General features: G+C 43.7%; 1 protein-coding gene across 1 annotated transcript in view; it reads left to right on the top strand.

Moving 5' to 3' along the window:
- LOC106606077 (anoctamin-10) overlaps nt 1–6,331 on the top strand; it is a 46,186-nt gene extending 39,855 nt beyond the window's left edge. The window contains exon 13 of the mRNA XM_045719079.1: nt 3,569–6,331. Coding sequence (XP_045575035.1) covers nt 3,569–3,610 — 42 coding nt within the window. The 3' untranslated portion in view covers nt 3,611–6,331. The remainder of the gene's footprint in view (nt 1–3,568) is intronic.
- Nucleotides 6,332–14,477: the final 8,146 nt, after the last annotated feature.

Here is a 14,477-nt window from a genome sequence, read left to right as displayed (position 1 = left end):
TGTGTTGTTTAAGTGTTCCCTTTATTTTTTTGAGCAGTGTATATGTATGTATATACTGAGATCATGTGACACTTAGATTGCACACAGGTGGACTTTATTTAACTAATTATGTGACTTCTGAAGGTAATTGGTTGCACCAGATCTTATTTAGGGGCTTCGTAGCAAAGGGGGTGAATACATATGCACGCTCCACTTTTCCGTTTTTTATTTTTTAACATTGTTTGAAACAAGTAATTTTTTTCATTTCACTTAACAAATTTGGACTATTTTGTGTATGTCCATTACATGAAATTCAAATAAAAATCCATTTAAATTACAGGTTGTAATGCAACAAAATAGGAAAAACGCCAAGAGGGATGAATACTTTTGCAAGGCACTGTACTATAGAGACATATATTGTACTATAGAGAGACATGCTGTACTATAGAGATGCTGTACTATAGAGAAACAGATGCTGTACTATAGAAAGAGCGAGACAGATACTGTACTATAGAGACAGAAGGCCACAAAGACAGATACTGTACAGAAGACCCTTAGTCCAGGCCATATTATCCTTAGTCCAGGGCAGAGCACCTTGTCAGTGTATGCGTATTTTGAGTGTGAGGAGTCCAGTGGTGAGTGTGTGCATGTTCTTGTGTTCCTGAGCCTGCTTGCATCTCTGTCTATCTGGTGTGAGCCTGGCCAGGCATGATGACACAGGAGTGGTGATGTGGGATGATGGCTGAGTCATCGAGGACCTCTGTCACCTCAGACAGTCAGAGAGACAGGCCAGCTCAGAGAGAAGCTGCTAGCTGCTGTCCAACTACACTTCTCTCTCTGTGGGATTGACTTGAAGTTCATCATCAGGAGAGAGGCTTGTTACTGCAGCCTGATAGTCCAGGGAAGTTCATCATCAGGAGAGAGGCTTGTTACTGCAGCCTGATAGTCCAGGGAAGTTCATCATCAGGAGAGAGGCTTGTTACTGCAGCCTGATAGTCCAGGGATGTTCATCATCAGGAGAGAGGCTTGTTACTGCAGCCTGATAGTCCAGGGAAGTTCATCATCAGGAGAGAGGCTTGTTACTGCAGCCTGATAGTCCAGGGAAGTTCATCATCAGGAGAGAGGCTTGTTACTGCAGCCTGATAGTCCAGGGAAGTTCATCATCAGGAGAGAGGCTTGTTACTGCAGCCTGATAGTCCAGGGAAGTTCATCATCAGGAGAGAGAGGCTTGTTACTGCAGCCTGGTAGTCCAGGGAAGTTCATCATCAGGAGAGAGGCTTGTTACTGCAGCCTGATAGTCCAAGGAAGTTCATCATCAGGAGAGAGGCTTGTTACTGCAGCCTGAAAGTCCAGGGAAGTTCACCATCAGGAGAGAGGCTTGTTACTGCAGCCTGATAGTCCAGGGAAGTTGGGGCCCAGTGCAGAGAGGAATAAAAGATGGGATGAAAATGGGGCGTACGAGCTGTGTGAGCAGTCGTGAATATGGATATGCGTTGCATCTGTTTCTACAGTGCAGTGAGTGAACTTGCAGTGGGAGGGAGGTATATCCTAGTAAATAGGCCACAACCTGAGCAGTGCAGTGTGAGAGAGAGGCCCTCTCTGTCAATCTGCTGGAGATGCTTCATAAAGCCCTCTGCTTCAGCCTTCCTCCTACATGATCAATACTAACATGCCTAGGCAATTAGCTCAACATGCTGGAAAACCAGGGAATTAGTTGACTTACTAGTGTATACTACAGGGAGAGGCGCTGGCTGTAGGAGGGAGGGGTCTGTACAGTGCAGTGTGCTGGACCTTTGTTACAACATGACTGTGGACTTCCCATCCCTCCTCTCTCTCACTGCATGCCCCTCTCCTCCCTCCTCTCTCTCTACCTCATTGCCAGCTCCTCTCTCTTTCTCTTTCTCTTTCTCTTCTCCTCTGATAAGTGGTGTGAACTGTGAAGGCATCATTTATTGCCATGGGCTTCCCTCAGAGAGGACTTTGTATGTCTCCCGGCAGGATCCTGGCAGCCATTGAACAAGTCTCTGAGCAAGAGGAGTTTGATTTCTGTTACTGCTGTTGTTACAAATGAGATGAAGGTTCTCTGTGGCGCGAGTGTGTATGTGTCGGTCTGTGTTTTTCGTTGAACTGTAGTTATGGCGACTACAACAACAAGTGCAAACAAGTCTGTCAGAAGGACAACCTCAGAATGTTCCGGCAAGCGCAAACAACAGCATAAATACAGACTGCATTTACAGACCATGACACACTATTAATGTGACTGTCCGTTTGGTTTTCCAGAACAAGTAGCTGCAGTAGATTGGGCTGGGTGTTGAGTACAATCCGCCACATTCTATCCCTGTGGGGAACCGTAGGTCTATATATTTAACCCTGCTCTCCCCTTATGGAATCCACTATGAATAAAAATACTTCCATCAGCAAAGAAACTCTCCCATTGATCCGTGTGTTGGATTGAAACGTTAATTGCACGTAACACATTTGAACACAGAATGTAATTTGCTCGGGTGCGCTGGAGGCAGTGGAATGAATTGATTAAATGTAACTCAGCTGAGATTAGAGTCTGGGGAGAAGGCCTGTGTTGTAGAAAAGTATTTTATTTTAAAATAAGAACTCAATCTGGTGAAGATCTCCAGGTCTTGTTAAGGGGTTCCAGAACCACTGTAATTTGGAGATGTAATGCTGTTTTAAAGCTCTGGTTTCCTCCTCTGGAGGCTTAATGTCATTTAGAGAGAGAGGAGAGCTCTGTATATTTGTTAAAGCAAGCTAACAGTGTGCTTATGTTTGTTTTATTTTAAAAAGCTGCTCCAACACTGAAAAGCTTTCATATTTCTATATAATAATATATGCCATTTAGCAGACGTGTTTATCCAAAGCGACGTAGTCATGCGTGCATCCATTTTAAGTATGGATGGTCCCAGAGATGGAACCCTCAACCTTGACGTTACAGTGACATGCTCTCCCTTATAGAAAAAGATTGCAATCAGAGTGCAGTATAACTGCAGTATGCTGCAAATACTGTGTCCAAAATTATATATCATTTTCTTTACTGCAGTACTTTTGCATTGTAACTGCAGTTACGCTTCCAACACACCGACAGCCTCATTGCGCGAAATAGTATGCAGCATCATCTGGATATGCATGTAACAAAGTTGAACATTCACCTTCTGCTACCATTCTGTCAAGCTGTCTACGCATACAGATTGACGCATAAATTCGATAAATCCAACTGATGCACCACACCGAACGCACTGCCTCTGCAATGCTGCAAGGCAAACGCAGCGTTTCCTTGGAAATGAAGGTTATTCTGGTGTACCAAAATGTAATGACGCTGTCGGTGTGATCGAAGCTTAGTACCCTGTAGTTATTCTTGCAAATACTGCATCTAAAATACCACAGCCGACACAAGTTATTGCACTTTTACTGCAGTTTCAAAAGCTACCAACTGAGCTACAGAGGACAATGTATTCCTTCTATGGAGCGTGTATTCTGTTTATGGCATCCCCAATAATAGGCCTAACAGCTAGCCTGTATTTCATGTGGCAGTTTGGTAGCACATAAGAGATATTAATCACATTTTACACTGTTACAGAAAATGCTGGAGGCCTCGGGGATCCCAAAAACTGCTAAGTGATGGAGAGAAGAGGCCGATCGTTCAGATACTGACAAGACGAAGATAGGCTAAACTCCAGATGGAAGATGCCCTCCAAACGAAGAAAGATTCACTTCAGATGGTTCAAATAGACTGTTTTCTTTACAACACCACAATTAGCTCAAAGCTTATTTATGCATAAAATATCAAAAAGTCGTTTTTTTTATATATATAAACGGTTTTATGGTTTTATGCTCTTAGCCTCTGCCCTGTTGCCAGGTATTTCTGTTTGGTTTGCGGAGTGTAGTGTATTACCTGCAGATGTCTATAGAACATTACTGTATGTGATTAAAACAATCATGAAGACTAGCCTGTCGTCCGTAAACCACTGTTGTAAATACATTGCTACGTACCAATGTATGTTAAGGCAGGGCTTGACTTTCAGGTCAATTTGCCAACGGCACACTGGGCCGAATGAAAGAAATACTGGCACGTTTCAACATCTGGCAGGCAAGCGAATGATGCGCGCATAAATTCAAGAGCTTGTGATTTTCTTTCATTTGGGCTGAGCAAGTAGCCTACAGGATTCAGACAGACATTGGGAAGTCAAATTTAATGATAGTTTAAAAGTAATTAATTGTAATTTTCAAGGACCTACATTTTTATATTGAATTGTCATAGCCTATAGAAAAAATCCCCCCAAAACATGTAAGCAAAAAAGTATGCATGACAACTTAGTGAATAATGCATGTTTTATTAAGCCTTCCAAATGGCATTATGCAATGACGTAAAAATATTTGACATTCTAAAACATGTCAGAATAAAGCGGACATTGCCTGACTAAATAGACTGTATGTAGATGCTCCCAACACAAACACACTAATGAAGTCTGTGGCAGCTAGTCAGTCTCACCATTTGAAATGTTGAGTTATTGAGGGGTTAATGTATCATGTTTTAAAACAAAGTGAGCAAAAATCTGGTTCCCTTTGTAACGGAACGATTTGTATTCCACTGGTTTTCCTGCTCATAACTGCACGTGGTTTTACCGCAAATATAGCAACAGACCAGCGCGAAAAACAAATGAAAGCAGATCTCTCACAAAAACGGATCAGAAATTAAATCAAGGAATAATTATATTGCAGTAAAACTTCTAAATCGGCTACCTTCAAGGACTTTTCTAGGACCAAATAGCATCGTAGAAATGTCTGATTATCAAGTTTGGCTATTCTATGATGACAATTGCGCAAAACAAATATTCTACCAAGACGGAACTTTTTATTCCTGGTTTGCATACCCATTCTTGCCTTAGCATTTATTGGTATTTATCATAACTTTGAAGATGTTTCCTACCTCTATCGGTCTTCAGTGAGCTGCTCCACACAACAATCTCAAGCTCGGCTTAATGTGTAGTTTATGGCGCGGGTTTGATAAATAATCAACATAACGAACTCACAGCTTCAGGAATCCTTTATTACATAGCCTAGATTAAATATAGCATTTTTACAATATTTGTTTTCACTGGCCCAGGTGGCCACTGACCGGGATGATCAACTGGCCCGGAGGGTTTCCAAAACCTCCCCGGGCCAGCGGCCAGCCCTGAACGTCAGGCCCTGGTTAAGGCGTTGAATAATAGGTCATTGTAGGTGTATGGATGCGGTTGAGGGTATGCTGTGTTACATAGACTTTTCATGTTCATATGGCCATTATGGAATTGGTGGAGGCGGTTCAGTTTGAGATAGATGGCCTATGGTAATTATATCCAGACAGTATTCCACCAACAGATGACATGAATTACTTTTCAAAAATAGGTTTTCACATTAGACAGAGTTTTAGACCAACAGCTTTGCTTAAAAGCCACTATAGTCAGTTAGGGGCAGGACTACATCCAGTATCAGTAGGTCTGTCAGAGACGTTAAGTAGAACTACTTTCAAAATGGACGACTAAACACGTGAAAGTCTTAGGAATTCTGGCATAATGATGTGCTCTATAGCATTGAGGTCCTTGAAACGTTTACATAGTATTGCCAGAGTATAATATATGCCATTAAGCAGACACTTTTATCCAAATAGACTTAGTCATGCATACATTTTACTTATGTGTGGCCCCAGCAGGAGTCAAACCCACGATCCTTGGCATAGCAAGCGCCATGCTCTACCCCCTGAGCCACACAGAGCCACACATCCAGGGTATTATCTGATCCATAGTGATACTACACATGGAGATAGGAAAGATCTAATTATCTATGGTGATGCTTCAGTATGCTACAGAGAAATTGTAAAGACTGGAATGGAATTAATGGAACATATTGAACACATGGAAACCATGTCTGATTCCATCCATTTCAATGAGCCCGTCCTCCTATAGCTCCTCCCACCAGCCTCTGTATCATACTGATGCATGGTATGTTACGTAATGTTAAATACTCCTCACAGCCTGCAACTATCATGGTCATTGTTACTCAGTCTAATCAATGACTGTCAATCAGAAGTAGTGATACTTGGAATGTATGTGAGTGGAAATTCATTGATTTCTTTTTATGTTGTTTATGCTATTAGTCCATGCACTCTTGAAGACCCCCTCAGAGCGGGCTTGTGCCTTTGATATGACATGCGATGCTGTCAAGATTTGTTTTATATGCTATACATACACTACAGTTTGCCATCACAATATCAGAAAGTGTATAAAAATGGTTCAGAACAGCCTTATTGAAACCAAACAAACCTAGCATCCCTTTCCTCAAATAAATCTATACAAAAATCTTTCACACGCTTACAAGTGTCTCCATTCTCTAGTTCAGGGTTTCCCCACCCATCTACACACAATACCCCATAATGACAAAGTGAAAACAAGTTTTTACAAATGTATTGAAAATGAAATACAGTTACCTAATTTCTATAAGTATTCACACTCCTGAGTCAATACTTTGTACAAGCACCTTCGGCGGCTATTACACCTTGATCGTCTTGAGTATGTCTGTATCAGCTTTGCACATCTGGATTTGGAGACTCAAGTGTTTCCACAGATTTTAAATGGGATTCAGGTCTGGACTTTGGCTGGGCCACTCAAGGATGTTCACATTCTTGTTCCGAAGCCATTCCAGCATTGCTTTGGCTGTATGCTTGGGTCATTGTCCTGTTGGAACATAAATCTTCTCCCCAGTCTGTTATTTGCACTCTGAAGCAGATTCTCATCAAGGATTTGCCTGTATTTGGCTCCATTCATTGTTGCTGCCACCACCATGCTTCACATTAGGGATGGTGTTAGGAAGGTGATGAGGTGTGCCTGGTTTTCTCCAGACATAGTGCTTTGCATTCAGGTCAAAGAGTTGCATTTTTGTTTCATCAGACCACAGAATCTTTTGCATAATGCTCCGAGTCTTTCATATGCCTTTTAACAGACTCCAGGTGTGCTGTTATGTGCCTTTTTCTTAGGAGTGGCTTACGTCTGGCCACTCTCCCATAATGCCCAGATTGGTGAAGTGCTGTAGATACTGTTGTCCTTCTGGCAGGTTTTCCTATCCCAGCCAAGGAACTCTGTAGTTCTGTCAGTGTTCATTGGGTTCTTGGTCACGTCCCTGACCAAAGTCCTTCTTGCCCAGTAGCTCAGTTTCGTCAGGCGGTCAGCTCTTGGCAGTTCCAATAGTTCCATATTTTTTCCATTTCCCAATTATGGAGACCACTGTGCTCTTGGAAACTTTCAACACTTTCTATGAATATGAATACTTTCTGAAGGAACTATCTTTTTTGTTGTACACAAGACTGTAAAAACATTAGGAAATCAGCTCCAAGTGATTTACATTTTGGAAATCTGTTCAAGTATTCCCAAGCATAATAGAGACATGATCGTAAACAAGGTTTGAAATTATCGTTTTGGCTTCTAGCGGTAAATTTGCAGTCTGGAAATGATTTGTAATTATGTTCCGGCCCCCTGACCATCCACTCAAGAAAATGTGGCCCTCGGCTGAATCTAGTTGATGATCCCTCTAGTGTGTCCCGTCTACATGCTCTACCTCTGGGAGGACATAGATTTGTACAGTGCCTTCAGAAAGTATTCATACCGCTTGACTAATTCCACATTTTCTTGTTACAATCTGAAAAATCTCACCCATCACACCATAATGACAGTTAAAACATGTTTTTAGAAATGTTTGCACATTTATTGACAATGAAATACAGAAATCTACAATCATTTGCATAAGTATTCAAATCCCTATGCTTTGACACTCCAAATTGAGTTCCAGTGCATCCAATTTCTTTTGATCTTGAGATGGACTCCAATCAAGTTGTAGTGACACCTGTGACCAATTCAATTGTTTGGCCATGAGTTAGAAAGAAACACCTGTCTATATAAGGTCCCACAGTTGACAGTGCAGAAACTATAGCATAAAGTCCAAGGAACTGTCCGTACCTCTCCGAGATAGAATTGTGATGAGGCATATATCTGGGGAAGAGTATAAAACAAGTTCTAGAGTGTTGAAAGTTTCCAAGAGCAGTGGTCTCCATCATTGGGAAATAAAACATGTTAAAAATGGAACTACCCAGACTCTGCCAAGAGCTGTCCGCCAACCAAACAGGCAAGAAGGACCTTGGTCAGGGAAGGGACCAAGAACCCAATGACCACTCAGACAGAACTACAGAGTTGTCCTTGGCTGAGATGGGAGAACCTGCCAGAAGGACAAGTCTCTACAGCACTTCACCAATCTGGGCTTTATGGGAGAGTGGCCAGAAGGAAGCCACTCCTGAGAAAAAAGGCACATAACAGCATGCCAGGAGTTTTCAAAAAGGTACATTTTTTAACTCTTTGGCCTGAATGCAAAGCTTTGTCTGGATAAAACCAGGCACAGCTCATCACCAGTCTAACACCATCCCCATCGTGAAGCATGGTGGCAGCATCATGCTATAGGGATGCTTTTCAGGAGTAGGGAACTGGGAGATTGTTAAGGATGGAGTGAACAATGAATGGCGCCAAATACAGGCAAATCCTTTATCAGAACGCGAACGACCTTAGACTGGAACAAAGATTTACATCCCAACAGGACAATGACCCCAAGCATAAAGCCAAAGCAATGGCTTCAGAACAATGTGAAAGTCTGAGTGGCCCAGCCAAAGTCCACACTTGAATACCATTGAAAATCTGTGGAAAGACTTGAATATTGCTGTTCACCGCCATTCTCCATCTAACTTAATAGAGCTTGAGAAAATTTGCAACGAAGAATGAGAAAATCCCCAAATCTAGTTGTGCAAAGCTGATACAGACCTACCCAAGACGACTCAAAGCTGTAATCGTCGCCAAAGGCGGTTCTACAATGTAGAAGGGTTGTGAATACTTAAAAGAAAATTCTGCATTTAATTTAATACATTTGCTACCATTTAATAAAATTATGGGGTATTGTATGAAGATGAGTGACAGAAAAAAATATTGAATACATTTTGAATTCAGGCTGCAACACAAAATGGGTAGGAATACTATCTGAAGGCACTGTAGGTGAAGGCTCTATATAAGTTGCTCTTCAGGGGTTACTGGTGTCTTCTGGCAGCAGCATAAGGAGTTGTAAATCCTGGCAGAATACCTTTCAGCAGAGGGGCTCTGTGGCCTGCATATTTAACTGGTCTCTACTCTGGAGGGAATAGTCTCTGGAGTCTGAACATGGTGATGCACCAAGATTGTTCTAATTAGAGTTCTAAGTCATGTGCCCCAACTGGTACCCTATTCCCTATATAGTGCATTACTTTTGACCATGCAAACTAGTGCACTATATAGGGAATAGGGTGCCATTTGGGACATTAACAGAGATTAGGCTGATGATTCATCTTAAAAGCAAGGCCACCAGGAAAACTACCAGCACACCGATCAGTGATCCACCTCTTGGATGAAGCTCTGAGGTAAATAGTTGACAAGATAAAGTTATGGTTAAACAGTTATGGAGCAACATTTGGGATCGACACTGTACAGTGTAATGGATTACTTTCTGTCAATTCCTTTAGCAACAAGTGATCGAAGTTGCATCTGACAGAACACAGACCCACTTGGGCGACAATACATCACAAGCACAGAAAAGACAAGACTAATTTATAAGACGTCATTTTCCACAACATTTTATTTTGGATATTACCATAGCTATATGTAACTTTTGACAACAGGTATCAACTACAGAATAATACATTTAATAATTCTGCCATTTCATATTTTCATTTTCTTTTAGCCAGCACATGGTTTGGTCCAGTAACATTCAGTGGATGGTTCTTCCTCTCTCGATGTCCTTGGATCGATAATGTTAAACATATAACACATGCACATGTCATTCACCTGTTTACATCTGGGTAAGACGACTGACTGACATGAATAAAATCATGTTCTTTTCTTGGAGACACCCATTACTAATAAGGCTATACTTACAGCTATGGACCAAAAGGTTCACTCTGCTGTCTAAATATAGAGCACCATATTTACATCTCTATTTACAGATATTTTGTTTAAAAAGAAAAAGAAAAAAATACTCAAGATATCTTTCTCTGTTAGTTTTTAGTCCGAGGTGCCTTTCAATCTAAGGCTGTACAGGGTTGAAATATAAAACAAAAATATGTTCATTTACAGATAGCTGCAACATGTAGCTTATTGCCAATGCCCTTAAAATATATCCCCACATCTCCCCATACCCCATTTCTTTCCTTCTTTACTAAGCCCAGTCCTTTAAAGCTTACAGACAGGAATCTCTCCTGAAAGGTGCATGTGCTCTACTGAACCACTAATCCTGAATGGAAAACCTTCACCCTGCAGTGTCCAGTAAGGTGTGGGTGTGAGACACACTGCCATGTTAGTCCCCAACGAAAGACTCACGGGCCCACTTCAACACAGAATCATTTTTAAAACAGCAGATTGTTCAAAAATATAACTTTTTAAAACATATATACATACTCAACATACACCCTTTAAAAACAAACAAACAAACCAGCCTGTCAGAAGACCAGCCTGCGAGACCAGCCTGCCAGCTTGTATAGTCGCCAGCCCAGTCAGAAGACCACCCTGCCAGGCCAGTCAGAAGACCACCCTGCCAGGCCAGTCAGAAGACCAGTCAGAAGACCAGCCTGCCAGACAGTATGATCTAAAGGCCAGTCAGAAGACCAGTCAGAAGACCACCCTGCCAGGCCAGTCAGAAGACCAGTCAGAAGACCACCCTGCCAGGCCAGTCAGAAGACCAGTCAGAAGACCACCCTGCCAGGCCAGTCAGAAGACCAGTCAGAAGACCACCCTGCCAGGCCAGTCAGAAGACCAGTCAGAAGACCACCCTGCCAGGCCAGTCAGAAGACCAGTCAGAAGACCACCCTGCCAGGCCAGTCAGAAGACCAGTCAGAAGACCACCCTGCCAGGCCAGTCAGAAGACCAGTCAGTTACAGTAACAGAAAGTAAAACAGTCTAACAAAGCAAAGACGTGGGCGGGTGCACACAGGTCCACTGGAATACAGAGACCCAATGCAGTTTTCAATTAATTAGTACATTTTTCTTTTCAATTCTCATGCTCTTCTATTGATCTTAAAATGCATTTTCTAAGATGTTACTTCAACATGGCAGGTGGTCAACCAAGGACATGACCAACATGTGAACGGGACCACATCAAATCAGTGTGGGTCTGCTTGCCTGCTTCCTTGAGGCCCAACACAGGAAGAAAATACACTACTAGTCTACCAGTGTACTTTACATTCAGTTTGACACGTTGTCATGAACTTTGAACCATTTCAGGAGGTTGCCCAATTTGCAAATGAACAGCAGTAGTTCTAATTACAGATGAATGACCCTTTCTGTTAGAATAGTGTCTAAAAGATTGCAGCTCCTACCTGTATTCACTATACAATAGTAAGTATAGTAGTATTTGACCCAAATAGGTTGATTTATTCTGCCTGAAGACGAGTGCATTGAGATTGGAATAAAGACGGAGCTGAAGCCTTATTTCCCAGGTTACTGGCTCTAGGTAACACCAAAGTAAACCAGATGTGTTGAAGTAGCACTTATTCAACAGCGCTTTGGAAACAATAATTCATGTGGCCTTCAAAATCAATTCAGTGAGAGCTGTATAGCCATCTAAAATGCATCTTTAATTCCATACACTTAAACACAAACATAAAACAGATTGTCTGTGTGCAATATCAAAGTGAAATAACGTTTCAGACAGTAGGTCACTGTCGCTGTAAAATGAGGTTAATCAATGAATCAAATTAAAACATCTCTAGAAGTTACCAAGTTTCTGTCTCAGTTGGTCGTTGTGTTTTAAGACTGCATGGCAGGAGCTTATATCAACATGAAGGTTACAGGTTACTTCCCTTCCTCCAGGACCATGTATGGTGACTGGTATCTCTGTTCTCCTCTACCTCTCCCAGCTGTATGGTGACTGGTATCTGTTCTCCTCTACCTCTCCCAGCTGTATGGTGACTGGTATCTCTGTCCTCCTCTACCTCTCCCAGCTGTATGGTGACTGGTATCTCTGTCCTCCTCTACCTCTCCCAGCTGTATGGTGACTGGTATCTCTGTTCTCCTCTACCTCTCCCAGCTGTATGGTGACTGGTATCTCTGTTCTCCTCTACCTCTCCCAGCTGTATGGTGACTGGTATCTCTGTTCTCCTCTACCTCTCCCAGCTGTATGGTGACTGGTATCTGTCCTCCTCTACCTCTCCCAGCTGTATGGTGACTGGTATCTGTTCTCCTCTACCTCTCCCAGCTGTATGGTGACTGGTATCTCTGTCCTCCTCTACCTCTCCCAGCTGTATGGTGACTGGTATCTCTGTCCTCCTCTACCTCTCCCAGCTGTATGGTGACTGGTATCTCTGTTCTCCTCTACCTCTCCCAGCTGTATGGTGACTGGTATCTCTGTCCTCCTCTACCTCTCCCAGCTGTATGGTGACTGGTATCTCTGTCCTCCTCTACCTCTCCCAGCTGTATGGTGACTGGTATCTCTGTCCTCCTCTACCTCTCCCAGCTGTATGGTGACTGGTATCTGTCCTCCTCTACCTCTCCCAGCTGTATGGTGACTGGTATCTGTCCTCCTCTACCTCTCCCAGCTGTATGGTGACTGGTATCTCTGTCCTCCTCTACCTCTCCCAGCTGTATGGTGACTGGTATCTCTGTTCTCCTCTACCTCTCCCAGCTGTATGGTGACTGGTATCTCTGTCCTCCTCTACCTCTCCCAGCTGTATGGTGACTGGTATCTCTGTTCTCCTCTACCTCTCCCAGCTGTATGGTGACTGGTATCTGTCCTCCTCTACCTCTCCCAGCTGTATGGTGACTGGTATTCTGTTCTCCTCTACCTCTCCCAGCTGTATGGTGACTGGTATCTCTGTCCTCCTCTACCTCTCCCAGCTGTATGGTGACTGGTATCTCTGTCCTCCTCTACCTCTCCCAGCTGTATGGTGACTGGTATCTCTGTCCTCCTCTACCTCTCCCAGCTGTATGGTGACTGGTATTCTGTTCTCCTCTACCTCTCCCAGCTGTATGGTGACTGGTATCTCTGTCCTCCTCTACCTCTCCCAGCTGTATGGTGACTGGTATCTCTGTCCTCCTCTACCTCTCCCAGCTGTATGGTGACTGGTATCTCTGTCCTCCTCTACCTCTCCCAGCTGTATGGTGACTGGTATCTCTGTCCTCCTCTACCTCTCCCAGCTGTATGGTGACTGGTATCTGTCCTCCTCTACCTCTCCCAGCTGTATGGTGACTGGTATCTCTGTTCTCCTCTACCTCTCCCAGCTGTATGGTGACTGGTATCTGTCCTCCTCTACCTCTCCCAGCTGTATGGTGACTGGTATCTGTCCTCCTCTACCTCTCCCAGCTGTATGGTGACTGGCATCTCTGTCCTCCTCTACCTCTCCCAGCTGTATGGTGACTGGTATCTCTGTTCTCCTCTACCTCTCCCAGCTGTATGGTGACTGGTATCTCTGTTCTCCTCTACCTCTCCCAGCTGTATGGTGACTGGTATCTGTCCTCCTCTTCCTCTCCCAGCTGTATGGTGACTGGTATCTGTCCTCCTCTACCTCTCCCAGCTGTATGGTGACTGGTATCTCTGTCCTCCTCTACCTCTCCCAGCTGTATGGTGACTGGTATCTCTGTCCTCCTCTACCTCTCCCAGCTGTATGGTGACTGGTATCTCTGTTCTCCTCTACCTCTCCCAGCTGTATGGTGACTGGTATCTCTGTTCTCCTCTACCTCTCCCAGCTGTATGGTGACTGGTATCTCTGTTCTCCTCTACCTCTCCCAGCTGTATGGTGACTGGTATCTCTGTCCTCCTCTACCTCTCCCAGCTGTATGGTGACTGGTATCTCTGTTCTCCTCTACCTCTCCCAGCTGTATGGTGACTGGCATCTCTGTCCTCCTCTACCTCTCCCAGCTGTATGGTGACTGGTATCTCTGTTCTCCTCTACCTCTCCCAGCTGTATGGTGACTGGCATCTCTGTTCTCCTCTACCTCTCCCAGCTGTATGGTGACTGGTATCTCTGTTCTCCTCTACCTCTCCCAGCTGTATGGTGACTGGTATCTCTGTTCTCCTCTACCTCTCCCAGCTGTATGGTGACTGGTATCTGTCCTCCTCTACCTCTCCCAGCTGTATGGTGACTGGTATCTCTGTTCTCCTCTACCTCTCCCAGCTGTATGGTGACTGGTATCTCTGTTCTCCTCTACCTCTCCCAGCTGTATGGTGACTGGCATCTCTGTCCTCCTCTACCTCTCCCAGCTGTATGGTGACTGGTATCTCTGTTCTCCTCTACCTCTCCCAGCTGTATGGTGACTGTCATCTCTGTCCTCCTCTACCTCTCCCAGCTGTATGGTGACTGGTATCTGTCCTCCTCTACCTCTCCCAGCTGTATGGTGACTGGCATCTCTGTCCTCCTCTACCTCTCCCAGCTGTATGGTGACTGGTATCTCTGTTCT

Source organism: Salmo salar, chromosome ssa05 (assembly GCF_905237065.1).
Source record: "Salmo salar chromosome ssa05, Ssal_v3.1, whole genome shotgun sequence".
In the NCBI taxonomy this organism is placed as follows: Eukaryota; Metazoa; Chordata; class Actinopteri; order Salmoniformes; family Salmonidae; genus Salmo; species Salmo salar.
This window is presented reverse-complemented; position numbering and strand designations above follow the sequence as displayed.